The 27,996-nt window shown below is 46.4% G+C and overlaps 2 protein-coding genes across 3 annotated transcripts in view; one reads left to right on the forward strand and one right to left on the reverse strand.

Annotated features, from left to right (window-relative positions):
* Fras1 (Fraser extracellular matrix complex subunit 1) overlaps nucleotides 1-27,996 on the reverse strand; it is a 406,459-nt gene that overhangs the window by 137,207 nt on the left and 241,256 nt on the right. For both annotated transcript variants that reach the window (XR_012907226.1, XM_075942834.1), the window contains exons 21-25: nucleotides 8,202-8,354; nucleotides 7,444-7,590; nucleotides 2,552-2,698; nucleotides 864-1,004; nucleotides 95-235 (exon numbers count right to left, since the gene is read on the reverse strand). Coding sequence is in view for 1 of the 2 variants with exons in the window: in XM_075942834.1 (XP_075798949.1) it covers nucleotides 95-235; nucleotides 864-1,004; nucleotides 2,552-2,698; nucleotides 7,444-7,590; nucleotides 8,202-8,354 (729 nt within the window). In the remaining variant the exon portion in view is untranslated. The remainder of the gene's footprint in view (nucleotides 1-94; nucleotides 236-863; nucleotides 1,005-2,551; nucleotides 2,699-7,443; nucleotides 7,591-8,201; nucleotides 8,355-27,996) is intronic.
* LOC142832728 (protein LDOC1-like) lies at nucleotides 26,574-27,885 on the forward strand. The gene has a single exon (XM_075943452.1). It carries the CDS (start codon nucleotides 26,607-26,609, stop codon nucleotides 27,051-27,053), a length of 447 nt encoding a protein of 148 aa, XP_075799567.1. The 5' UTR covers nucleotides 26,574-26,606; the 3' UTR covers nucleotides 27,054-27,885.

The following is a 27,996-nucleotide window of genomic DNA, read 5'->3' on the forward strand; positions in this document are numbered from 1 at the left end:
GTGAGACGCTCCTGGTTACTGGAGAGAGTGAGTGCACGTGACGCACTGGCTGCCCCGAGTTCTTCCCAAAGCTCGCAGCAAAGACTCAAGGTACCTGTGCATTTGTGTTTCGCATGATCTGCAAAGTATCCGTTCCCACATTCTTGGATGCACTGGGCTTGGAAGAGGAGAAATGGCTCTTCGCAGCGTGTGCACTCATGGGGACCCTGACACTGGAGACAGTGGCTGTTGCACCCTGGAAGGTAGAAGTTAAATCAACAGGAATCTATGTAGTTCCCAAGTGGGCTCTGGGCACTTATGGGAAGGGTCAGGTAGCAGCAGGACCCCGTACACCAGGCAAAGCAGTCCAGGAGGAACTAGGGACCCTGGGCCTGGTTGAGACTGCTACAGCTATGGGTCAAGGACTTGGGGCTAAGCCACTCTACCTCTCCAAACCTCCATGTTCTTCCTACGTAACAGAAGTGAAACTATCATCCTCAACTCTTCCTAAGAAGTTTGGATCACACAGTGGAAAATGCTAGATGAACACTAAAATGATTGACAAATATTTATTTTTATTATAATTATTTATCAGTCTTTCCATTGGTTCAAATTCCTAGGGATACAAAGCATTCTATCTAGAGAACAGGATTGTTAAATGTTTAAGGAAATCAGAATTAATAGTTGACACGAATATGTTTGTGTGGGCATATAACTCCATGGCTGTCATGCTGACATCAGATTTTAGCATATGTCTGCTAGGGTGTAGGCGAAGGAGAAGGGGACTCATCGCTGACAACAAAGATAGCCCTGGGGAAGGAAACCAGGACCAGCCAAATGGAAATTTGCCATGGGCTCTACAGAGATCATCGACAGATACTTACGCTTACAGAAGCCTGAGTCCCGGTAGTGCCCCGGTGAGCACTGGCCCATGCACACGCCATCCTGGAGCACATAGCCATCCATGCATTGCAGGCAGTCTGTCTGAAGAGGCCCGCTGCAAGCATTGCAACTCCAGTCACACTCTGGAAAGAAAGTCTACATTAGATCAGCGTCCTCTTCGCTACTCCCAGCAGCCCACTTAGGAGGCCACGGTCTGTGGCTGGGAGAGGGAAATTGAGGACAACACCAGAGATGTCAGATAAGCGAGTTGTAACGAAGCCCCAGCTTGTAGGTGTTTAAATGCGCCGTTTCCTAATTATGTCAAACACAGGCATGTACAAGGAGCAGTCCATGCCTGTGCAGAGCTCCTTGTCAGCGGGGCTGCTGCTGAAGAGTCAGATGGTCTTGGCCTCATTCCAGGGGCAACTGAGTACCTCAGCCTCATGCTGCCCCAACCTACCCTAGGGAGTACCCCCACACACACACCGAATCCTGACCTCTAAACACTCAGGGCTCACGAGCTAGAGAGATATCAGAGACATAACTAAGAATGATGTCACCACCATTGACACCAGATTCATGACCCTTCCTATTTAAAACCTGATGGGGACAGCATGGCAGAAAGAATAAACAATGTATATAGAACGTTCCAGAAAGAAGGGGATTATTGGACAATGGAATGCCTCATTTAGAGCAGACGGAAGTTGTTTAAATGTTCCTCTGTTCAACAAGCAACAGTTCACTGCATCTGGAGAACATAAGAGTGAGATACATGGACCCTGTCATCCAAAAGCTTGTACCACAATAAGGCCAGCCTTGGATGTGAACCTCAGTGGTCCAGGGAGACTGTCAGAAATATTCATCAGGCTCAGCCTCAGACCTATTGAGTTGGGAGCTTTGGTGGCTGGGGCAGAGAGAAGCATCTTGCTGCTCTTCTGAGTGATCTTGTTAGAATCACAATCGTGTTTGTGGCTGGTATGTTTGATGTCCCAGCAAACACTGATGCAATAAGAAAGCTCATGTTCGAGAGGCAATGTTCTAGCTGGTCTTTCCTACCTGGGTGATGGGAGGGGACAGTCTGGGGAAGTACGTGAGTTTTGAAGTAGGGCAAGTTTATTAAACCATCATTTTGTTGAGTTTCCTCTTCATTTTCCTGACTACCTTCCTTAATCCTTTGGCGCCTGAATTAAACATACACTAGTTTATGCGTATTTACTAAGGCCACTGGAGAGACAAAATGAAGCAACGGATGTAAACAATTAGAACAGAAGCCGGATATGGAACTCGGCAATACAGCTTGCTCTTAGGATGGGGCTTCCTGGCTTCAATCACAGTAACTAACAAGTACAATGCCCAGTATATGTTAACAGCTCAACAGGGGTTTGTGGAGGAACTGGCTTTCTCGGAGAACATGTTTTCACTCAAGGCTGTCTCAAGCCCTTTTTCCATTGCAGCTATGAAGCTGCAATGACGCAATTACTCTATTCCTTCACGCTGTACTTCTAAGTCCTTAGGTAGCAGGTACATGCGCAAGATGGCACACGTGCTCTGAAGTAATTCCTTGTTGCCATCCTCACAGAAAGTGGAGAACACCCGATGGCAGTGTTTGCCTAAGATGAGGAGTGGGTTTCTCGAGTAAAGGGATATCCCGGAATAAAGGAATCCCCACACAGCTCAGGAAAAGTGTTACCTCTGCAAGTCTTGGTGGAGATGTCGAGGTAGTACTGGGGGGCGCAGCTCTCGTACTGGCATTCCCCAAAGAGCAGGACCTTGCTTGGGTCTCGGCAGGAGGTGCAGGCGCCCTGTGAATCACAGCTTCTGCAATGTGTGTTGCATGCTGAGTGGACAGGAAAAGGAAAGGACCAGGTGATTACAACCACAGGTACGGAGGCCCAGGGCAAGGCTAGACAGATGCTACCGCAGAGCGAAGCCCCACTCCAGCCTGCCCTTTGATTACGGCCCATAACCTTCCTCTGTGAGCAACAGAAACAAAAAATATTAGCTTTATTTCCCAAAATAGAGGAGGGTAATACATTTTCCTAGAGATGAATATAAATCCAAGGACAAGAATCCCAGATCCAAATTGCTCTGTGATTTAGCAACAGGATTCATACTGACTCTAAGATCAATGACTTTATTTGAACATTACTTAGGAAATCAACCCCCCTCCCATCATTTGTATTATAGACACACATTATTTTTAGGTGACAACTTTATTGTGGAGATTGTGAAATCCTGTATTTTAAGACAGTGGACTTAGACGTGACCTGGTTTATTGGCTTACCCAGTTATAACTCTCAGCAGCCTGGCACATAACTGATTCATTGGAGATGCCCCGAACTGGTCCGTTTTCATCTCTCCAGTTTAACAACCACCACTGCTCCTTCTACTCGGCTATCCATGATGGAAACCATAGCGCCTATCCTGATTCTTTTGTCCATACATATCTAAATACTCAGCGAATTCTAGGTGTTCAAACGCTCCACTAGAAACTTTATGCTTTTCTCATGTCCACAAGTGCAGACGAACTGAGGTTACTGTTTTCGCTGCTGGAGCACTCTTATACGGTCCTCCCTGCTGGAGTACTGTCATACATCCTCCCTGATGGAGCACCCTCACATAGTCCTCCCGGATGGAGCATTCTCATACATCCTCGCTACTGGAGCACTTTCATATGGCCCTCCTGCTGGAGCACTCTTATACGGTCCTCCCTACTGGAGCACTCTCATACGGTCCTCCCTACTGGAGCATTCTCATATGGTCCTCCCTACTGGAGCACTCTCATATAGTCCTCCCTGCTGGAGTACTGTAATATATCCTCCCTGATGGAGCATTCTCATACATCCTCGCTACTGGAGCACTCTCACATGGCCCTCCTGCTGGAGCACTCTCAAACAGTCCTCCCTGCTGGAGCACTCTCAAACAGTCCTCCCTGCTGGAGCAGTCTGATGCAGTCCTCCCTGCTGGAGCACTCTTATACAGTCCTCTCTACTGGAGGATTCTCACACAGTCCTCCCTGCTGGAGCACTCTCATACAGTCTCCCTGCTTTTCCCATATCTAGTCTGACCCCCTTGCAATGTACTCTGCTGGTAGTGATGCTTCAAGCAACTTTATTTATTAAAATACAATTGAAATGCTACCCCATGAGGGCACTGTGATCAGTGAGACACTGCAGTCAGTGATAATGGTCAACTTGACAAAATCTAGAATCACCTGCATACAACATATACATGTCAACAAGCAGTGAACAAGGAAGCCATGGATTCAAAAGCGAGCGAGGGGGGGTCTGTGCAATGCTTTGGAATGAGGTTTCCTCCCTTGGGAAGGCTTCCCTCGCCTGCCAGATGCCTGTGGCTGGTGCTCTCTACATCATATATAACATCCAGCCTACATGAAGGTACATTCTAATGCAGCCATGTCAGCGGGACCTCACTCAGAGAAGCAGAGGCAGTTCCCGGAGAATGGTAACAGAGATATCTCTAACAGAGATATATTACCAGTGTCCTTCATCAGTGAGGAAGGGACTTCACGGTACATGGAGCTCACCGTTTCTCTTAATATGCAACCCAACTCAGGTCTGAAAAACGCCCAATGCCTCTGCTGTAACACCCCACTGGCTCCAGCTCTGCCCTGAACAAAGTCCAGGAAGGAAATGAGTTAATCACAAACTCTGGAAGGCAAATATGGGAACAACGGAGGGGGTTTGTTCTTTATTGTTCTATAGAGAAATTCTACAGCCAGTCAGACAAAAACAGGTCAACCAGTCCTCCCAACAGGGAAGCTGACGTTTTTCCTTTACACATCCCTGCTCTGAGTTCAAGGCTGGCTCAGGTGCTCTGGAGCTCTTCCCAAACTCCAAAGCACAGAGTTCCTACCTCATCTGAATGAATTGAAATTAAAGCCCTAGCAATGCTGAAGCATGCATGGGCAGCCCGTATAAAGCGGTTCTGTTGAACTTGTCCATATTGGGTTTCATGGTCTAAGCTGATGGGGATGACTGACCAGGTCTCTTCCTCAAGAGGGCACCAGATCTCATTACAGATGGTTGTGAGCCACCATGTGGTTGCTGTGAATTGACTCAGAACCTTTGCAAGAGCAAGTAGTGTTCTTAACCGCTGAGCCAACTCTCTAGCCCTCCTACCTCATCTGGTTACTCTGAAAGTCTAGGGATAATAGAGTGCAGTTCTTAAATAGCTCTGAAAACAGCCTCTTGTGAGTTCCACAGTCCCGACTTTCTTTAGCAACACAGTTACTGCTCCTTGCCATAATGCTGGTTACAATTCCTCAAACCCCCTTTATCACCCAGTTTCTAAAATTGGCATGGTATAATTGCCTGTAAAGATGAGCCCTACAAAGGGGCATTGCTGATGCTTTTCTGTGTGCTCCACACAACAGAAACTCAGCCCAATTCAGGGGCTTATTTTAGTCCATTACAGGAAAAAAATGAAACTTAAAAATGAGAGCGAGGAGAGTCTGAATTCAAAGGAAACGCTCCAAGAGAACCCATATCCGCAGAAGCACAGCAGACTGTGCAGGGGCCACCTGGACAAGGGAAAGCTGTCCCCAGGAAGTATTGCAATGCGATGTGCTTTTGTTCCCTGTACTTTATACAAGGGATTCCGCTTATATCTTTGAGTTCCTATTTCTGTGATTCTGAGGCTGTGAATCTAAGTCACTATTTCTCTGCCAACAAACACTGTATTGAATAGAAATGCAAGTATTTCATTCCTGCCACTGCTGCGGTATAGAGTGTGCCAAGCACCAGCCGACAGCTAATGTATTCCAAGCCGAGTCTTCATTACAATGTGAGGAGATCTTCCCGTTGGTACAAAAGAAGTTCCTGTCTTTTCAAAAGATGATGCAAAACTCTGGGTTTTATATAGCACCCTACAAATACAAATGCTTATACGTAATGGAGTGAACTAGGGGCATCACCATTCTTCCTGTCTGTAGCTATAAAAGTATCTTTCCTTGAATGGGCTCAATAACAGTAGTTCATCTATGGGGGAAGAAATCACTCTCAACTAGGGTCTGTGTTTAGTGCTATAGTTCAGGATGCAGCTACTGTTATAAGTCCCCCGCTCGCCGCTGAGTTTGATTGACCACATGACTTCCATAGGCTTACATGTTTGGACATTTGGTACCCAGCTGGCGTTGTTTGGGAAGGTCACGGAACCTTTAGGAAGTAGAATCTCACTGGAATAAGGGATCTCTGAGGGTGGCCCTTGAGGCCTCACAGCCCAGCCCCACTTCCAGGTCCCTCTCTGTTTCCTTTTTTGTTTGTGGATGCAAAGCCTCCAATCAGCCTCCTGTTCCTGTCACCACGACTTGGCTGCCGGCTACAGATCTTCTCTCTCACAGTGCACTGTATCCCTCTGGAACGATAGGCCTAAATAAACCCTGGCACCCTTACGTTGCCTTCATCGGGATATTTTTACCACAGCAACAAGAACATAACTAAGACATCCCACCCCCCTTTAGAGAAAGACCCACGGTCAAAGGTGATTTTCTTAAGGGCATAATGTTGGTGAGTGGCATTAGCACGTAGACTTCTAAAATCCCCCCAATTCTAGAGACTCCCCAAAGCCACTAATCTATAATGCCTACAACATGAGAATTCCTACATCATAAAATTGAAATATCACCTCTGTATTTGTTCATGGTGATTTTCAAAGATATAACAAATGTTTAAGGATTTAATTACTTATATTTATAGAGTGCTTTCTTATAGGTATGTATGAATACTACATGTATGTATGTATTTATGAATAATGCATGTGTGCAGTGCCCGTGGAGGCCAAAAGGGGACATCTTATCTGCATGTGAAGTGACAGACAGTTGTATGCTGGCAACCCAACTCAGGTCCTCAGCAACACAGCGGGTGCTTGCCACTGCCGAGCCACCTCGCTAGCCCCAGGATGACAGGTTCTTGAGGGACTTTCAATGACTGGCATAACGTAAGGAGCCTCAGACTTCATCTGTTCCTTCATCTGTGAAGAATGCCCTAATTGTTTTCCAGATCAGTTCTCTAATATAGCCAAACGTTTTACATCTAATTCAATGTAATTAATTATACCCATACTTGTTTGAGATGACATCTATACATGTAACTCTTGTATGAAAAAGGAATAACTAGCATTGTGGGAGGAAGCAGAAATATTTTACATGTCATACCTTGCACGTTGCCAGTATCAGTAGATAAAGGTAGAAGATAAATCCACAGAAGCACCTAGCCCACTGACCGTGTACCAGTATAGGCTCCTGTCTCTGCTCAGGATTAAAGGGCTGCATTGTTCAATAACCATAAAGATGAAATCAACTAGCACTTCTGTTTTGTATGAGGTAACCAAAACAAGAGGTTCAGCGACTCGCCCAAGATCACAGCTACCACTTAGAAAGGCTTGCACCTTCACCTGGGCTGATAGCTTGGCCACTGTCTGCTAACGGCATCCATATGGCCTTTACAGAGTAGCTTCCTTTCTTAGATAAAACAAAGGCTACAGGAGGAAAAGGTGGAAGCAATAACTTCACATTCCTTCCAAAGGCCCAGAAGGGCAGGGGAGACAGCTCAGCACACTTACGCTGGCAAGCTTGGTTATCATCCAGGTAATACCCAGGGAAGCAGGTGACGCTGCAGGTACCAGTGTGGGTCAGAACCAGACCGGCGTCACAGGAGGAACAGGAGAAGGGTCCTCCGTTCTGACAGCTTCTGCAGGAAGAATGGCATCCTACGGAGGGAAAAGAGACACAACTAAAGACTATGGACCCGGATGCTCTTTCTGTGATGCTCAGTGTGGTCAACCTGCCATGATCTAGACTTGTGAGGAGACAAAGCTCCGTGTATGTTTGTGGCAGAGCCTCCAGCTGAGGTTATCTGAGGTGGGACGATGCAGCCCAAATGGAGGCAGCACCGTTGTGAGGGCTGACTCCCTGGATTACAACGGAAAACGTAAACTGAGCCCCAATACTCATTCCTCTCTACTTCCCAACTGGGGATGCAGGGGAACCAGTTGTCTCACACTCAGGGCCCCCACTTTCCTGCCACAAAGGGCTGCACCCTCCCTCCAACTGGAAGACAAAACAAGCTCATCCTTCTTTAACTAACTTTTCCCAGGTATTCTGTTCCAGCAGTAGGAAGGCAATGAAGGCACCCCCAAAAGAACATGTGGAGATGAAGACTTCAGATGGGGCACTCGCTGGCTGGGGAGGCTGCAGCCCTGCACAGTGCTTCCTTTCTCCTCCTTTCTCTTTGAGACACCAAAGCCTTCTGTGATGTCAAAGGTACTTCCTCACCGCCCTGCCCCTGCGCCACCCCCACCCCGGTCCAGCACTTACTCACTTTTACAAGCGCCCCTCTCTGCATAGTGTCCAGGAGGGCAGTCAGCCACACAGTGGTCCCCGAGCAGCAGGTGGCGGGCATGCTGGCACTTTAGGCAGACACTACCGGTGTCATGGAGGTTGGCCACACAGTGCTGGCACAGAGAGTGGCAGTCTGGGGAGGGGAGAGGAAGGAAACAGCACTGAGGCTCAAGCGCCAAGATCTAATCAGTACGCCACAGGGCAGAGGGGCTTCAATTGCCACAGCCACAGCTCAGCCATCTAGAGAGGAGCCCCGAGGCCTCACCTTAGTAAGGCTGAAGCTGAGGACTTGCACAAATTGCGAGCTTGAGGTTTTTAGTAAATGGTTTTTAGCAAATGCTAGGCCTAGCACAGCAATTGAGTTTTTATTTCTTTCCAATTGAACGACCTTCAAGTACTAGGGCTTTGTGTGACAGATACTTCATGAGGTAGAGAGAAGGTCAATCCAGTAGAAACAGCATGATCACTACTTGTAACTTCTCGCCCCACCCCAGGAACAAGAACCCTCAAGGGCTGAGTCCTGTCCCAGCGCTGGCTCCGAGCCTGCCACAGAAGTCCTCCGTGTGGCCTCCAGAGCCAGCGCTCTGTGTTCCGCCTTTGGCATGGGGAGAGTGGGGTTAGTAGATAATTGGATTGAGTTGCTTGAACACTTTAGTCTTTAAGTGAGGATAGGATTATAACGAAGGGCCGTGAGTGGAAAAATCATTTTCCTGACCTGATAGATGGTTCTCAGCAGCTCTGTCATACCAGCGGTGATTAAAGCCATAAAACAAATTATCTGGTGCAGCTTGCGCTCTCTTGTTCTCCCTCATATAATAGTCATCCTTTAATACAGAGCTCAATCGGGTTCGGCTGCCACTGTGGGTGAGCACGTCCTCGGCTCTGCCTTCAAGTGGTAATTACCCTCAAAGTCCCATTCATAATCCTCCATTGCTATGGCAGAATAGACCCAGGGATTCCAATCCCCGCCCAAATGAGAAGAGCTCAGGTGCAGGACAGGGAGGAAGGGCTCTGGCTTTGGGCCCTTCCCATGTTTCCCCTGGGGGACTCTGAGCACCTACCCTACCAGGGCTCAGAGGACTTGTTTCATCTCTTGGCATTACAGGTCATGACAGTGATCTGAGCCACATTCGCTCTTTAAAAAGCCCATGTCAACAACACAGATGGCATCCGTGTTCCCTGCTAAAAGAGATCTGACTCCTGCGCTTTGGGGGAAATGTTAACTGTTGATTCAACTGTTAATCATCGACAGATATTCTTAGTACAGGAAGCACAACTCATTCCCACGCCAGTACTCCAATCAGCGTGATACCATTGCCCTAGAGACTCGCTATTGCTGCCCCAGAAGTTAAGTCAAAGGGTCCTCTCCAAAAACCACAACTCTTCCGTCACACAAAACCGAGGACCCTGACCTTTTCTGAGCATCAGTTTCAAATAGCAGGCAGCCTTTGGCCAGCATTAGAGACAATATGTGGTACCCTAAGAGCAAATGAATTCTTACTACGGCCCTTCAGAACATCACCAAGGAAATGGCGACCGCATTAAGGGAAATATGAGAGGGAGGCTGTTCCCTGCCCCCCATGGCTGTGTATGACTTGCATGTTGCCAAGCACTTTGTTCCTACCCTGTGCTGCCCTCAGAGGGTAGAAGCAAAACCTTGGAGGTGTGCCTTAAGGAGATGAAGTGCTTCAGAGAATAAAAGCGAATGAAGGTAGTGTCTGTCCTATGAGGATGGAAGCCCAGGAAACACTCACTACCTCCTTAAGGGCCCGGTGGCTGGGGTACCATGAGCTCATCCTCCTCCAGTAAGTGTGGGCAGAGCACTCTGGGGTTGGGCACATGTGGACAAGATTTGCAGATGCTCAGTTAGGCTACAGAACAGCTGCAGCTGACCGAAGCTTTCTCAGCCAGAGACAAGAAGGAGAATAGCCATCGCGGTGACACTGAGGACAAAGCAAGCAGGTCTCTGGGGCAGTCTGAGGGGAGGGTAAGTCGGTATTTATTGATTTGTCTCATCCTGAGGAGCTCTGCAAGCTGTCTGCATGAAGAACAGAATGTGTATCCGGTACATCATCCACCTGCGCCTGGGCTGTGAGCCGTCCTTTCTGCTCTCTCAGCAGCCCTCCCGAGACCTCCTCTACTCCTGCCAAGAGGCCACGCCCACCATGTGTTCTGGTCGACTTCACTTGGTCCATGTGCATCGGCCCTCCATTTCGCGCCCTCCACTTGTTCCTTCCGGTCCGGAACTTCTAACCTCACTCATTTCTATCCCCCTTCCCACCTCGCTGGAGTCCTCCCGACATTCTGGATTCTGTTCTCAGTGCACTCCCCACCTCTTCACTCTACCCTTGACCCAACCTCTGAACACACTGCCCACGACCTCCAGCGCCCATGGGATCTCTTTACATTAAACGTCTTGGCTCGCTGTCTTTCCCTAACCACCTGTGACCGCCTTGCTTGTATAATGCGCCTCATTTTACAGTGTTTGGACATTGTTGGAAATGCTGTTTCCCAGGTTGTGGGACCTTCAGGAAGGAGGGCGTGGCTGAAAGACGTGGTTTGCTGCGTTTGGGAGGTGTAGGCCCTGAGGTTACAGTTCAGCCTGGCTTCTGGGTTAATTTTATCCACTTCCTGGTTACCAGACAGGAGCAAGCCACTACTCTCTCCTACTATCTAATACAGCTTTCCCCACCATAATGCGGAATATCCCCTAAAACTGTCGGACAAATACAACCCTCTCTCTCTTGACTTGCTTCTCATCACCCAGCTTCCTTCCCATCCTAACACCTACCTCGGTGTGCCCTGTTTCAGCCTCCACAACTATGTGTCTTGAAAAGGTCTCTGGTGGACTCTAAATGACAAAATTGACTGAATTCCTCCTTATCCTATCTGAAATCCTGCGATGTGTGATGCTCAGACCAGCCTTTATCCTAGCCACACTTTCTCCCCTCTTAGCCTAGTTCATGCTATCCCGGCATTGGTTGGGTCTCTTTCTATGGCTCCAGTTGACAGACATACAAGACTTCATAGCAGCCCCTGTGACGGTTAGCCTTCATCGTCATCTGGAGACTTAGAGCCACACCTGCGGGACTGTCTAGGGCAATGGTTCTCAGCCTTCCTAATGCCGTGACCCTCTAATATAGTTCCTCAAGTTGCAGTGACTTCTACCAAAAAGTTATCTTCGTTGCTACTTCATAACTTTAATTTTGCTGCTGTTATGAATCATAATGTAGACATTTGCATTTCCTTTTTGACCCCTCCCAAAGGGGTCATTGGTGTAGGAGTTCCTTCTGTATTTGTGTTGCTTTCATTGGTTAAATAAAGAAACTGCCTTGGCCTTTTGATAGGGCAGAACTTAGATAGGCGGGAAGACAGAACTGAATTCTGGGAGAAAGAAGGCAGTTTGGTAGACATCAGGAAGTTCCTGCCTGAGACTGACGCTGGTTAGAATCTTTCCTGGTAAGCCACGACTTCGTGGTGAACACAGATTAATAGAAATGGGTTAGATCAACATGTGAGAGTTAGCCAAGAAAAGGCTAGATATAATGGGCCAGGGAGTAACTTAATTAATACAATTTCTGTGAGGTTATATTGGGGGCTAAGGTAGCCAGGCAGCAGGATGCAGCCAGCTCCTTTAACTACAAGAAAGCTATAAATGCAGAGGGAAGACTCTTCTTGAATGTGAGCAGCACCATGCTCATAGGCTGGGGTCAGAAACTGAATCAAAAGGGGAAAACTGGTTGAATACCAGCATTCATCTTTCCTTGTCTTCGTACCTCACATTGCTGCCGTCATATCTTCTCTGCAGAGCTCTCCCTACCATGCCTTTCTCTGTTCCGAGTGTTCTCAAAAGCTAAAAGCCAAAACAAATGTGTCTTTTCTCAGGTTGCTTCTTCGGTGTGTCCGAAGACAGCAAAGGGAGAAAGAACTGACACAACCTTCCATGGATTCTGCTCTCCCAACCACATCTGTGGAAACTTCAAAGCCAACGTGGCGGGATGTGTGCACTCAGATCCCAGAATCCAGCGGGGAAGGGCTCAAGAGTGCAGACTGCAATCTCTCAGGACCTCAGCGGCCTTCCATAGCTCCCTGTTAAAGCAGCCGTAAGAAGGCATCCATCAATCCCATGGCATATCACACGGCGTGATCGAGTAGATACCCAGAGGCAAAGGAGAAATCAATAAATGACATCTGAAAATATAAAAGTCAACCATGAGTTGCCCACAGTGTCACATCCATCCAAGTTAGATTACAGCTCTGCCTTCCACGGACGAGCACAGCGACTTCAGTTGGAAAGTTGGACTTTTTCTTTCTGTTCACTGACCATATTTATTCTGTTGTTCAAAGAGTCGCATTGAATACCCAATCCTATGAATAAATTCACTCCGAAACAGCAGTCTGGGGGAGTTCCTGCATTAATCCCTTCGCACTCCGGCCATACATACACCGGCCCCAGCACAACGCCACTTAAAGAAATATGTTTGGGGATCCCGATGTGAATCACGGCTGGTTGACTGATTTTTATTAAACTAAGGGAAAAAAAAGAAAAATATATTTCTAAAATCAAGGAAACAGCATTTTTTTTCCTCAGAAGCTTGAAATCAAAATCTATTTGGGAAAAATTCCTTGGGAGACCTTAGAATGACGGATGATATGGGAAGCCAGAAGCCAGATCAACAGGAGACCGAGGATCAATATGAAAGTTCTGACTTACACTCAGAGAGGTGTTGTCCCCTCAGGCTACAAGTGGGCAGTCCCACTGGGCACCACCTGCAAGCTGGCTTAAGGCTCCAGCCTGAGAGCTGTAGTGATCTACATAGGAGAGAGACTATGCAGTGTTCAAGATATATTCAGTGATTTTATTTCTCTGACAGAAAAGCTAGCTATTGAATAAAATATGAAAAATAATTTTTCAAAGTATAAACAAAAAGCAATTCACCTTCGGAATGTTTTCCAGAGTTCAGAGCTACTACAGTGGACATTATATTTTCTTTTGCGCTTTTTCTACACAAACTTGCGCATGTAGATTTTCACACAAACGAGATTATATGAAATGTGGACACACTGCACTTTCAACTCTGTCCCACCATCATTTCCCCATGCCATTAGGGACATTTTGTCAACAATGTTTTTAAGGACTACATGATATCGCGGCTTCAAGTTAACAAGTAGAAAAAGATCATTTTTGTTACAGTGTGGACAACTGTCTCCACGTTTCTACTTAAGGCCACAATAAAAAAACTCCATGCATAAATCTTTATCTGCATTCCTGATCATTTTTAAAGAACGACAATAAAAGGGCATAACTAATAATACCAAAGGAGCTTGTATTTGTGACCGGTACTGTCTCAACGGCCACCATGCAAATCTCTTCTGAGAGACAAAATGCACCATGCCATCCTGTCCTCTTGGTAAATGAGAAAACCGAGACGGAGCACTTAGGTAAGGACTGGCTCACACATGCCAGATCCAGATGGACGCACGCATTTACCACAATGGGCGTGAAAACAAGGCACAATTTCTAATAGGAATTAGAAATGTCTTTCTACAGAAATCTCAAGGTCCAAATCTGGAGCAGAAAAAGAGAGAGTACAAGCAAGGAACTCAGGACCGCGAGGGGTGCACCCACACACTGAGACAATGGGGATGTTCTATCGGGAACTCACCAAGGCTAGCTGGCCTGGGTCTGAAAAAGCATGGGATAAAACTGGACTCGCTGAACATAGTGGACAATGAGGACTACTGAGAACTCAAGAACAATGGCAATGGGTTTTTGATCCTACTGCACATAATGGCTTTGGGGGAGCCTAGGCAGTTTGGATGCTCACTTTACTAGACCTGGATGGAGGTGGGTGGTCCTTGGACTTCCCACAGGGCAGGGAACCCTGATTGCTCTTTGGGCTGACGAGGGAGGGGGACTTGGTTGGGGGGAAGGGAGAGAAATGGGAGGCGGTGGTGGGGAAGAGACAGAAATCTTAAATAAATAAATAGAAATGTCTTTTTAGAATGTCCCTAGCATTTTATGTTTCTAAGAAACAATTCAGTCTACTTTGTCATAAGTTATGACACTATGGGTATGTATAATATATTAAATGTATATTTAAATAAATATATACATGTAAATGAACACTTACATATATACACACATAAATACATATTTAAATAAAGCAACCTTGATTAATCGGGTTAGTGAAAAGTCATCTTGCCATATTTTACCTTATTGTTTTAGGATTGTAGGTGAAATTGAGCATTTGAAAAAAATAATTTTCAAACAGGATTCATAGAGATTTTTGGCACAGTGGGTTAAATGACCCTGAGATATGATTCTGTCCAAGCAGTTAATGTGTATGAAAAAGCAATAATGTGTAAAACCTATCCCCGAGTTCCTTCCTATTCGTAGCCACCTCCCACCGAATAGGCAGCATAGTGTCACAGCTCTCCCTGGGAGGTCATCCAAACCTCACCTGCAGATATCAAATTTATAAGCCCAAGGCACAGGTAAAAGATAAAAATGGGGGAAGACACCAACAACCCAGCCCTGAATGTGCATTTGAAGAAACAAACCCAGGCCTTCCTCCATCAGTGTGGTCTGTATCCTTTCCAACTTCTTACCCCAGTCTAGAGAAGCTCCCTCAGTGGAGGGGAAAGAGCAGCAAGCCCCCTACTTTGAACCAGATCCAGCTCCCAGGGAGCAGGTTAGATGCTGAGCGGAACTGGGTTCTACCTCTCACCTTCAAAGGGCTGTGTCTATAGTGTTCTGGAGAGCATATAGTGAGCGTGGAGTGTTAACTGTGACAGAAGACGCACAAAGCTACAGGGATGAGGTCAGGAGTCTTGACACTGAATACCAGGAGCCAAACTAGTTCAAAGGTAAGGACACTTTTGGGAAAGGGGATTGGGGGGAGAGGAAACCAAGTTCCCTGCAAAGACGAGAACTGGGCAGCGGTGATAGGGCATGGAAAGGCTTTCAAGAAAAAGAAACACTTAGAGCAAAATCAGTAGTGGAATAAAACAGGATGTCTTCATCAATGAATTTCCTTATGACTGCTCTGATTATGTGTCCAAAGCTGGGAGAAGTGGTACAGATTTGTAATCCCAGCATCCTGGAGATTGCGGGGGGGTGGGGGGAGAAGATTACCACAAATTCAAGGCCAACCTGGGCTACACAGAGAGAACTTGTCTCAAAGAACATACAAAAGAGCCATGTGAGGTATGGCTCGAAAATTCTGAAGGACTGTTACACAGAGAAACTCTGTCAAGAAAAACAACAAAACAAACAAACAACCAAAAACAACAACAGCAACAAAAGAAAATTCTGACATCCTGCAGCTCTCAATGTGAAACCTTTGCTGAGAGAGAGAGGGGGGTCCCTGCTGATCTTTTCTGGTCTCCCTCTTATTCTTTCTTGTCCCTATGCAGAAGCCTCTCCTCTGCTACAACATTCCACAGAAGGAACTGATCTGATTTGGAGGAGACTTAATTCTTCTTGGTAGGTGGTAACCATCCGACACATTGTAACCCTACAGTCACTGGACACCCCGACTGTAGGAATACAGCCAGTTAGAAATGGTGTCCTTAACATGGCAGTGTCCTCAGAGAGACCAACAAAGCCCAGGACAAATCCCTCTGTGATGTTCCCCGTTCTCCTTTTCGTGCTCTTGACACATCTGAAGCAGTTCCTAGGGACACCCCAGAGGAAGCTTCTACGGCTGCGGCTCCATCTTTACTGGTCCTGCAGTTGCTAAAATAGGGATCTGCATTTCCAAGCCACCAATCGAACAGCCTTGGTAAGGATTAACATCCCATCCTAAGGCCCATCTGTGCAGGAAAGCATTCACAGCTAGCTCATCTTCCTGCCTGGAATCAAAAAAATAGGAGGCTGACCTCAGATAGGCCTAGGTGATGTGCGCACACACTGATGGTTTAAACAGTGCCTACTGCAGGAAGCTGCCTTTCAGATTCCTCCCATTGCCACTCAGAGAGGAAAATCTTCTTGTCACCATTGCAATTACAGTGGAGAGTCTTTAACTATAACACCCATTAATCATGACAAGGAGAAAAGTGAGACTCGGCACACATTGATGCTCGGCCCGTTTCAGAGAGCTGGTGTGTAATGAGCGCGTGTGTGGTGGGGGGCAGGCAGATGGGCTTCCAGTTGTTTGTATACGTGCCACCTTGTTAATAACCAGTGAATTCACGCTCAGAGCAAGCAAATTAATGAACATATTACAGGGAAGTCTGGAGACAGATAAAAATAAATACATTTCTTGTTTTAAGCCCTAGAAGATTCTATTTGTTTTTGAAATAGACACAGCACGCAGACAGGCTCAAAATTTAAACAAATCAAGAATTAATACTTGAACTCAGCAGCCGCAACATCCTCTGATATGTCCCCCTGCAGCTGTTAGGAAATTGCATGTGGTCATCTCCGTGTGATGCTTTCTCCGTATCAGAGGCTTGGCTTCTGTGATCATGATGGATGGCGGCACATACCGGTGACATGACTTATGTCTCATCTTGGGAACAAAGTCAAGAAAGCTTGAAGATATTCAAGTCAATGTGTGCTATTAGAGCTATGATCTGAATGTTGATTTCATGGGGCAGTGACTAGCTGCTAAATAATGGTCTATAAAGACAAACTTAGACATACAGGGAGATTTTTAATAGTATCTTATAGGGTTGATTAGGTTCTTAATGCAACTGCACTAAGTGCATTTGGAAGTACTTAGAATAGCCAACACTTGTAACTGTTCTCCACCAGGTAAAAGAGAGATGATGCCATGCAAAAACTCCAGGCTGTTGTAAGTATAGGATTCAGTAAACCTGGTCACAAGCCTATGGCGGGGAGGATCACAGACCTTAGCAGAGAGCCTACGAGGACTATTATGCTAAATGATCTTGCTATTCAACTGCCTTCTGAATAGCAGCGTGAGATCCATAGACTAGTGAGGCACCCAATCGGAGATGCTTCTACTGTAGGGAGTGGAGGTAACACAGAAACTCATAACCGAAAATGATGAGGCTACGTGATTGATTGGTGGAGTGCTTGGCCTAAACAGAAGAGCTTTATCACACACCTTCCGATACTCACTGAACACCATAGGAGAAGCGGGAAGACTGTGTGAGCCAGAACACGGGAAAGCAAGCAACAAAAGGACATCTTCTGAAGAAGACGGAGCTGCTCTCATGAAATCTGTGCTAATTCAGGCCAAGACTGGGCCCCTGAACATTTCGTCACGCATGTGGGGTCTCATTATCCATGAGACCACCCCCCCCCCGCTTGAAAGACAACTGGCACATAAAGATGTCGGGGGAGGAGGGGTCATTTCTTCAGTGGTGTCGTCACTGACAGACACCTTTGCTCTATAATCTACCCACGCTCAGGATGGGGCGAACTGAACTCACTGGGCTACACAGTATAAAGGAGCCATGAAAGTCAGAGCAGACTTGAGGAGAACGGGGCGGGGGCAGTTGAAGATGACAGAAATTCATTGTATAGGTGCGTGAGAAACAACACAAAGACTGTGGCATTTGAATTCTGGTTCCATTGTTAAGAGCTGATGAGAGTTCCATTTGTGAGATAAGCAGAAAAAGAAACTACAAAACTATGAACGGCAGGAGAGAAAGAAGCAACCGATTCCTTTCCCATTTTAATTACTACGTTGGGCTCAGCCCACCCAAAAGTGCTTAAAAATCAGGTCCTTTATGTCCTTCAGAGTCTAAATTAGTACAATAGCCATAAAACAAGCAAAGCAAAACCAAACGTCTCTACCCAGTGCCGTTGGCTACCGCTTTACTCTTAAATTGGCCAAACAACCTCCCCTGCACACACACACACACACAGCAGACTGACCTCAATCTGACAGGACAATGGTTTCTACCGAGAAGGCTTCAACAGGGGCCACGGGAGCAATGCAAAGACAGAGGCAGCTGGATGCAGGGACTGGCAATGTCAAAGCTCTCAGTTTGGGGGCAGCTCCGGCTGCAGACAAGTGACAAGAATTCTTGTATGTCTTGGCACCTTGCATCCTACTTGTGCTACACTTGACTTGGTTCCAAACAGAGAGTGACTCTTCTCAATTAGTGCTTATGGCAAGTTGGGCTTGGCTGTGCGGCCACCTGGACGGCGCTACAGGAAGCAGGAGCAGAACCTTCCCTGGAGATGCTCCTGACAGGATAACGAGAGAGCCAGAGGCACAAGGAGGGATGTGGAAGATTCAGAGACATTTGACAGAAATGAGGTTTGTTTTGTTTCATCTAGAAAGGGTGAAAGGAGGCCCAGGGCATCTTTCATACACAGGGCATACAACTTGGGCGCTTAGCTGAGGCTTGCAAATGAAGGTGTCCCTGTCAAGAGAGAAAGCGCAAGAGAGTACCAGCACAAAGGGGCAGAGCGCTATAGAATGGAGGGAAGAATTAGTAAGGATGGAGCTTCAATGTTCACACAGGGATCAAAGGAGAACAAGGACCCTGGAAGTCAGGATAAGGGCATTAAAGTGGGAGACAATGGGAACCATCATAATACCTTGGTCTGCTATTATTTTATAAGGGGAGGCAATGGGAACTGTCACAGCATCTTGGTCTTTTATTATTTCATTAGGGGAGGCAATGGGAACCGTTGCAACATCTTGGTTTTATTAATTTATAAGCCAAAGCTCATCTTTTAAGGTTGGCCCTCATCTTGGGAAGAAGTGGGAGAATTTAGCAGGAAAGACACTATAGGGGAGTGTGAGGCTACGTGGGAGACCTAAGCTTGGGGATTTGCAGTAGGAGGAGAAAGAAGGAAGCACAGACAATGACCACTGCACAGCGAGAACCGCTAGAAAATGGGAGTCACTCAATGGGTCTGAACTGTGTTGGCTCCAAAAGAGTCATGGATAGACAAAAGAGAAGAAAGAAAACAGCTTTGTGGGCGTGGTATAAAGTTTGGAGTTTCCTTGGAGCTTTTTCAGTCTGGAGTTCCTCTGGGTAGAGGGGAGTGAGAGTCTATGCACGTGGAACAGAACCCAAGGAGAAAAAAAGAACACCGTGGAAGATGAGAAGGTCCTAAACGATGAGGCGGGTGGGGGAAAGAGCAGTTCAAGGGGGCTCCAAAGGGGCTGTGTGAAAAGGGAAGGGAAACAGCCGGCTAGAGGAGTCAGCTCAAGGAGAGATGGAAGGCAGAAAGGAAGTAAAAGAACGGAAATACCGAGACATTTGAGAGAAAATATGAGGTTTGTTTGTGTTTTATTCGACACTGTTATTCCTTCAAACAAAAAGAGAGGGCTGAGTTCTAACCAGGTGGTAATGCCAACTGAAGTTTGAATGGAGGGAGGGGTACTGAGGTGTGGGAAGGCTGTGTGGGCAAGGTCCCCAGAGCGTATAAACTTAGTGACTTCCCAGAAGTGCAGAGTAGGTTGTGTGGCAAGGCCACACGTGGGCCCTTGGAAGCAGAGCTACTTGGGTTCAGGGCGTGGCTGCACTGGCTATAAACTGTATAACTGGGTAAATGGGTTCATTCCTTTGATTCCAGTTTCCTGGCTTGCAAAATGGAGGCACCAGTAACTACAGGCCCAACCCTTGGATCCAAGTGACCAACCACCCATGCAATGACTTACGTGATGAGCAGGTGTACAGTAATTCAAAATTTTTTTATGTAGCGGGCCCAATGTTCATGCTGAAGACGGGCTTAAAACAAAAGCAGTATTTTTTTTCACTGCAGTCAGCTGAAGAGATTTACAAGTGCCAGGGAAAATCAGGTATGTGAACTTATAGGACACTATCACCTCTAGTATTGAAGAGGTATCCACATCTAAATTCTGCTACATAAGCCCTGCCTGCTTCTGGGCTTGTCATTCCCGAGCAGCAGCAACAGCGGCCACAATGGAAGTCTGTGATTGACATGTTAAAGACATCTGTCCTTGGAACAGCTGGGTAGGGTGTAGTGTAGGAAGTCACGCAAAGGTCAAAATACAAGCTCTTTTTCTTCCTTATTTTAATTAAGGTCATCCTCAATTCAAGCATATATCATATCATTTTTTTTTCTTTTGAAAAGGCTTAAGCAAAAGAAATGCCTTGAAGTGTTCAATCATCCCTTCGCCGGCCCTGTGGTATCCTAAATAAAAACACAAATGGAGAGAATAAGGAGGAGACAATCACTGAAAGTTCCAGGAAGAGATTGGATATGCAATTCATAGTTCAAGCAATAGGAGACGGGGTGACATGAGGAGAAATAAGAAAGGAAAGTATATTACAAAAGAAGGAGATAAGGGAAATAAAGAGCAAGTGTTAAAAAAAATGGAAGGCACAAGGAAATTGAAAATATACAGAGAGAGGAAAGCAGGGGCAGATGAAATGAAGAGGAGGGCGAAGAAGATGAGATAAAAACCAGAATATGGATCACTCTAAGAAAAAAGCTCCTCCATCAAATGACCATAGAACAGGAAGAGATGGGACTAGAGTCTACAGCGCAAGTCCCCAGCACTCCCGAAGCACAAGCTATGTGCTGGTCAAACAGACAGTGATCCACATGGTGGAATGTCCTAGTAATGACAACTCTGCAGAAGGTTTTATAGGTCGATCCAATGATAAGATAAAGTACGTAGAAAATTGTAAATCCATAAACATGCCATTGCTACTACTAACAACAAAAGCATAGTTAGTCACAGTTGTGGCCTTGCAAGTCATATTTAACCTGCGAACTAATCTCTCCTGCTTGTCAACAGCCATCACAACAGGAAAAGAGCCAATATCACTGAATGCTACTTAATGATTGAAAGTGGCAATTATGCAGATGCTTCTAATAGTGTCAACACACACAAATGTATGTGCTACCAAGAGAAAAGAACAACGTACCTATTGGCTACCACTACCAATAAACATTCAAGTACATATACATTTTGAAAGATTTAAGTAGATGTGGATTGATATAGATTATTAAAATTTAGCATGAATTTAGAAAGTATTTTCCTTTTCCATTTATTCAGTTAGCTGGAACACCACAGAACAGGGGCATCTGCGTCGGCAGGGCACCCAGGGCAGCCAATCAGCTTTGTCAGCATTCACAGGAGCGGAGCATGCCTTGCCAATTTTTAAAGAATGCCTCTCTAAGCTCCCTAGTCATCACAGCCATCCCGACCAATCCATCTTCCCCTCCTGTAGCCAGAAGCTGGGCCGAGGCTCAGGCTGGAAAGTGGTGCTGTATAAGCAAGAGAACCAGGCTTGCATTGTCAGAGACCACGAAAAATGCTGTGCATGGGGGCCTGCGCACACAATCCTAGTGCTGGGAAGGGAGACGGGAGAACCTGGAATCAAGTGACAGGCTGGGCTAGCTGAACCATGGAGTTCATGGCCAGAAAGAGGCTCTGTTTCAGAAGTGAGGCACAGAGGGATTGAGGGTGACACCTGACATCAACCTCTGGTCTGCACATCCTTGTGTGCATGAGAATACACACGTGCACACATGAACACCTATGCAGACAAACACTACACATGTGTAGATGCACTAAATGTCTGACATGAAGCTGGGGAGATGCTCAGTCAGAGACACATATTTTTCACACACACGAGGATCTCAGTTCAATTCCTGGGACCCATGTTAAAAACCAGACATGATAATCTGTGTTAGAGAGGTCAAGACAGGAGGAACCCTGGAACTCAGTCTTCAGCCATTCTACCATACATAATTGGTGAGTTTCTGGCTAATAAGATGCTCTGTCTCCAAGGGGGTGGATGTGGATGTCGTTCTTGAAGGTGACACCTGAGGTTATCCTCTAGCCTCTATACGCATTTGTACTGCACATACTCAAACACTGCACGCACACACACACACACACACACACACACACACACACACACATACACACACACACACACACACAAAGCAAGCAAGCAAACAACAACAAGAATACCTTTTCCTCAGTCCCTAATATGTGTGCTCAGTCATACTCGGCACTGTGGGGGCTCAACAACGACAAAGTGAATCATGAAATCCCAGTCTCCGGATTCAGCTCTTGGTTCTTTCATGCCTGTTTGAGTCAATTATTTAACTCTCTTGCACTCTAGTTTGTTTATATGTAAAACACGGATTGGATTCCCACCTCCCTTGAAGATCACATGAATGAGAAAAGGCAAAACTGCATCGGAAGCCATCAACCCAGCGCTTCTCGCATCATTCCCAGGGACGTCAGCTATTACTAGATGCCCATGCAGTTCACCGGCAGAGACCCTGAGTTCTTCAGTGCCAAATGGATGAGATAATCGTCATACAGAGAAATGACAGCACGGAAGATGCCCAGGGGTAGCTGGTTCTGGAAGGAAGACTCTGAGTTAGGTGCTGAGGGATCATGGGTAGGACTTTGATGATCAGAACAAGGTACAAACACCAAAGCACTACACATTTAGTCTATGCTCTTTCTTCCCCTTTTGTCATTGTATCAGTGGCTCCAGCTTACCTTCCTGTGACTGTGAAATAGAACTGCCCCCTCCCATGTCTGAGTGTGGGAACACGGGTTCCTGCAGGGCTCCTGCCCAGGGGCTCCTGTGTTCCACAAATCTGTGTGTGGGTGCACAGGGTCCTGCAGCGCTCCTGCCCAGGGGGCTCCTGTGCTCCACTCAGACCCCACCAGTTCTCAGTGCTGCAGCTAGATCAACTTCTACTAGAATGCAGACCCGGGCTCTGCTACTCTGGCCATGACTACACTATCACCAAAGAACGCAGGTTCTACTTTCAGAAATTCTAGCAATGAACGGAGAAATCCACAGTAATGACTCAAAAACGGTTGAGAGGATGTTGTCTTAATGATTTGCAAGAAAAAATTTTAACAGCCATACTCTTTAAAAAGAAAAGGGTAACCACGCCTTTAATCCCAGTTCTCGGGAGGCAGAAGCAGGTGGATCTCTGTGAGTCAGTCTGGTCTAGAGAGCTAGTTCCAGGACAGCTAGGGCTACACAGAGAAACTGTCTCAAAAAAACAAATGACAAAAACTAGAAAGGAAATAGTGACAGGTCTATCTGTTGGGGTAACTCCACTATCTAATAACAGAGAAAGGAGAGAAGGAAGGAAGAGGAAAGGAAGAAGAGAGTGAGGAAGGAGGCAGAAGGTAGGAAGGGGAGGGGACGGAAGAGGGAGCCAATCTACAATCTAGGTTGCAGTTAATACAATCTAGGTTGTACAGGTTAATAGTCTCAGTTTATTTTAGTAATTGCCAATGAATTGCTTAAAATATTAACAGGAGCTGTTAGTTGAACATTTCCCCAAAGAGAGTTCTGGAATCTACTGGCAACCTCGAGGTGCTCTAACAGGAGAAGGGATGGATATTCAGTCACATGACTGGAAATAGTCACCTAGCCCTGTTACCATAGTGATTTACGTCTGTAAGGCTAGAAAGCTCCTGCAATGTTGAAAGTTGCTCAACTTAGCTTAACCAAAACTCCAGGCTAAAACAATTAAGAACTGTACTTCATTTTCCAAGTTTTTGGCCAAGAGCCTTTGTTGCATTTAACAGCAATAACTATCTTTAGAATTAAACTTTATTCAATATAAAACTGCCCAGACTAGTATTTCTTTGATACTTTTCCCTTTTTGTTTATGCTCTTACACAGACTGGGGGATGTCAACCAGGATTTAAAACATCACCACACAGGCAAGAGTAGAGTTTAAACTCCCTAGAATTCTGCCACTCCAGTGAACCAGCTACTCATCCCAGTAACTCACCCTCAGGACTCTCATCTCTTCCAGAAAGATCTGAGAAGCCTGGCCAGCCTATTAGGCACTCACCAAGCCCAGGGCATAGTTTTCTATAAAGCCTCTACTCTTGGACATTTCCCCTTTAGGGCCTTATCTGTGCTTTCTTTTTCATTTCACCCTCTTCTGTGAACGGGAGAAAGCTTTCAGCTGAGAAAGACAAATGGAGAAGGCACCGCAGGCTTTGGAAATTCGAGATAATGTTGAGATGTGCAGTGGGGAAAGAAAAAACTCTAAAGAAAACGCCTGCCCTTCCAAAGCACTTGGCCATATCTGTAAGAGGCCGATGCACCCCTGAGTCTCATCCCACTTCATTTGTCTTTGCTGCAAACCTTCAGCCCTGACCTAAATCTTCCAACTATCTGTTTGCTTTGACAGACTTGGAGGAGACGCCCCGCCCCACCTATGACATCTCCATATGTGAGAACACACTGAGGTGATTGGACCTGTTCCCAGAATGTGTTTACTCTTGTCCGGGTGATAGATTAAGTGGAATTCTCTTTTTGAATAGCTAAGTGCAATTAAGAGGTCTTGGGTGATGATCACAGTTACAGCTAAGATAGGGAATAAATCCCAGGAGTAATAATAAGCCCCTGAAAGGTGCTTACAAACCCAGAGAGGACTGAGGGGGGTCCTCTCTGTGGCCCAAGGACACTTGCAAGGACACTGCATAGTAGAGACGTGTGTCAGCCTGTTTGGTTTGTCACCACACAGTTCCTTACCTTCCTTCCTTCAGATCAAAGTCATGTGATAAATTCCCTAACACTTGGTATGAAGTAAAGCAACATATCAACATAAAGATAAAATTCTAGGACCTCCAGTTCAGGGTAACAATAAGCAGGAACTGAGCTGGTAGCTATTTATGTACCCCTTCAACCTCTTCTGGGACAGTACTCCTGTTGTCCAACTGTCACCAAGTCCAACTTGTCCAAATGCAAAGCTGAATGTCTGTTACACTTGTTCCTGTCCTCCCTTTGAATTTCCATGACTTGAAAGTCAGACACCATGTGACTATCCCGTTCCCTCACCACTAAGGCAAGAGAGAAATTATCTCTGTTGCTCTATTAAACTAAACCACATGAAATTGCCCCTCTTGGATCATTTTTGCTGGCAAATAGCAAAAATCTAATGGACCATTTACATCCAGGGAGGCCAAGTCCCTTCCTTCTCCTTCATCCTTGGCTTGAAAGCTCATCTAGGTTCCTGGAATTATCTAATAGAGGTCTTTCTGCCCTCGGCATCTTCCAAGCCATCTTCTATAATCTTTCTCTTCACAGAAAGGCAACCATGACACTTCCGGCTAAAAGAAAAAAAAATCCCGGGCCATGCTTGAAATGCCAAACCTTGGGGGATAGATGGAGGGATGGAAACTATCATGATTTCTAAGTCAGCTTGGGCTACAGATCTATCCCCCAAAGAAGACGGTCTTACAAAGGCAGACAGCTTACAGCAAGGAGCGACCTCTAGGAAACCCATCCCGTGGGTACCTTAGTCTTGGACTTGCATCCTCCAGAGCAGTGAGAAAATCCATTTTTTGTTGTTAAACTCTCCCGTCCTCCACTATTATGGTAGCCCTGGCAAACAAATGTGCCGTCCTTCATTAAGCTACACCTTAGTGAAGTACAAGTAACACATCTTCATCTCTATTCCCAGAGCCTGCACAGAGCCAGCCTGACAGGGAATATGAGTTTACTAAACACTCGATGAACTAGAAAGTCACACGCTTAGTGACAAAGTAAACCTCTACATGAACACATTTTTTTATGATTTCATAATAATTACACTTATAACAATTTCTATGCAACGAAATATTTCTGAGCATGGGTGATAACTGCACTTAAAATCAAGAACACACCCAAATGTTCAAGGACAGTCAAGGCTTCTCCCCAGCCCATTTTCATGGGGCTTGTTCTTCTGAGACTCGGGACTCCAAAGCCACTACTACGATTCTCTATTCTAAGGGTTCCATTAGCCTTAAAAAAAATTAATGCAGCCCCTTATCACCTAATTTACCATCAAACAGTGCTCCAGACTTTGGAGAGAACAGAGCTCATTAACTATTAAACCTTTCCAATCTCCTTATATAAGCATTTATTTATAAAATATGTCATAGCATAAAAGTTTTAGGGTCCACATGCAAAACAGACAGGAACAGAAAATCAACCACGAGAGGGACAGTTCACACTCTACCACGAATACTATCCCTTAAGTCACCCCTCGACTCTAGCCTATCCTTCACATAGCACACCCTTAGTCAAGGCACAGCTCTCCCCAAAATTCTCCCAGTGCTCAAGATCCAGCCTCAACTTTTGCCCGAAACTTCAAGCTCTCTATTTTCTGATTTCAACGTAAATTTCCCAAGCTGTTCTCATCATGTTCTTCAGTGCCGGCCACGCTCATCGCTGGTACTGATGTCTCACGGGACACACAGGAACCGTATCCTTTACTTCCCAGGTCTGCTCTGTCCTACCCAACCCTTGCTGATCTGCAGGAAGCAAACCAGGGTCGGCGGCTCTGTGAAGCCTTCTATGTCTTATTCTTCCCCCTCCCCAGCCCACACTGAACTCCTGCAGTCCTTAGGACCTGCAAATATGTTGGTACAAACCTATTGGTACCGACACATCCGAGCCCCAGAGCCCGAGTCCTTGCAAGCGATTCACCATGGTGGATGAAATGGTGTTGCTTCTGCACGCGCTTCTGGTGCGCCACCACGCCCTGTGCATGGAGAACAGCCGGCTCGTGACACAGCTGCGGTTGCTGGTGTGTGAGCGGGCCACTCTGCTGCGCCAGGTACGTCGGCGGAACTGTCCGGTGCCCTTCCCCTCAAGGTTTCACGGCGAGAGCGGCCGGCTCCCCGAGTTTGTTGTGCAGACGATGTCTTACATGCTTGTGAATGATGATATCTTCTGCAACGACGGCATGAAAGTGGCATTCCTGATCAGCCTCCTCTCCGGGGAAGCAGAGGATTGGGTAGTGCCGTACATCCTGATGGATAGCCCGATCCTCTGTGATTATCGGGCCTTTGTCGAGGAGATGAAGCAGTATTTTGGCTGGGATGACGACGACGAGGATGATGAGGAGGAGGAGGAGGAAGAGGATGATTTCTAGGCCCTGAGCCCCCTGAGGCCTAGAGGGGGAGGGCCCTGCACGCTGCCTCCTCCCTGCCCTGACCCGCTACTCCTCCTGCCACCGCACTCCCTTTGCATTGCCATCCTCTCCCCTGCCAGTCACTTCGCTCCTTCATCCCTTTTAGTACTTGTCTTTGTTCCAGTAACCTGCTGCAAGTGCTTGAGTTGGGCCTGGGCCTTTCTCTGAAGCTCACACTATTCAGCTTCAACCAATCCAGTCACCCCTATCCTAATCTGAACTGTGTTTTGAGCTCCAGCCTTTGTCCAGGCCTGTGTTTGAACTGGTCCGACCACCTGCATTTCTGCCAGCTGGCTTCCACTGGATCGCCATCCTACATCTGCCCAGAAACGTGTGCCTGTCACCTCACCACCACCACCCACCACATCTCATCTGCAGCCATCCACCTTTCAAGATAAGGACCAAGAAGAAGATGACGGAAATGGCTACACCTATTCAGACTCTGATTTGGACAGCTCACCAACCCCTGAAGGGGCCAGTCTTACAGCCTGGTTAGTTCTCTACCTACTCGCAGGTTCCTCCTCTGCCCGACCAGATTGCTGCAGGAGCCTGATGTGCCTGCCTGACAGTTGTAATGTTGATGTTTCTTTTCTTGTGTGCGTCAGTTTTGCACAGCTGTCACTTTTCTTTCAGAATTGCAGCAGTCTCACAGATGTGTACATACGGACAAGTAGTACTAAGATAAAAACAAGCCAACAGGCCTTCAGCCCAGATCCCCTCTAGTACCTGGAAAAAGCAATGGCATTCTTTTCAATAAATATCAAGCACTGCAAAACTAGAAAAAAAAAAAAAACCTATTGGTACCATTTGTCAGCTGTATCTTCAGTTCATCCCCTTCAGTAGCCTGAAATGTCTCTCTGCTTCCTCACAAGAGCAACTCAGCCTAATCCACTAATGCACTTCA

The sequence above is a fragment of the Microtus pennsylvanicus genome, chromosome 12 (assembly GCF_037038515.1).
Source record: "Microtus pennsylvanicus isolate mMicPen1 chromosome 12, mMicPen1.hap1, whole genome shotgun sequence".
NCBI classification, from domain to species: domain Eukaryota; kingdom Metazoa; phylum Chordata; class Mammalia; order Rodentia; family Cricetidae; genus Microtus; species Microtus pennsylvanicus.

Coding starts and splice junctions, on each gene's coding strand:
- LOC142832728 (XM_075943452.1), top strand. CDS start 26,607: ATGGTGGATGAAATGGTGTTGCTTCTGCACGCGCTTCTGGTGCGCCAC.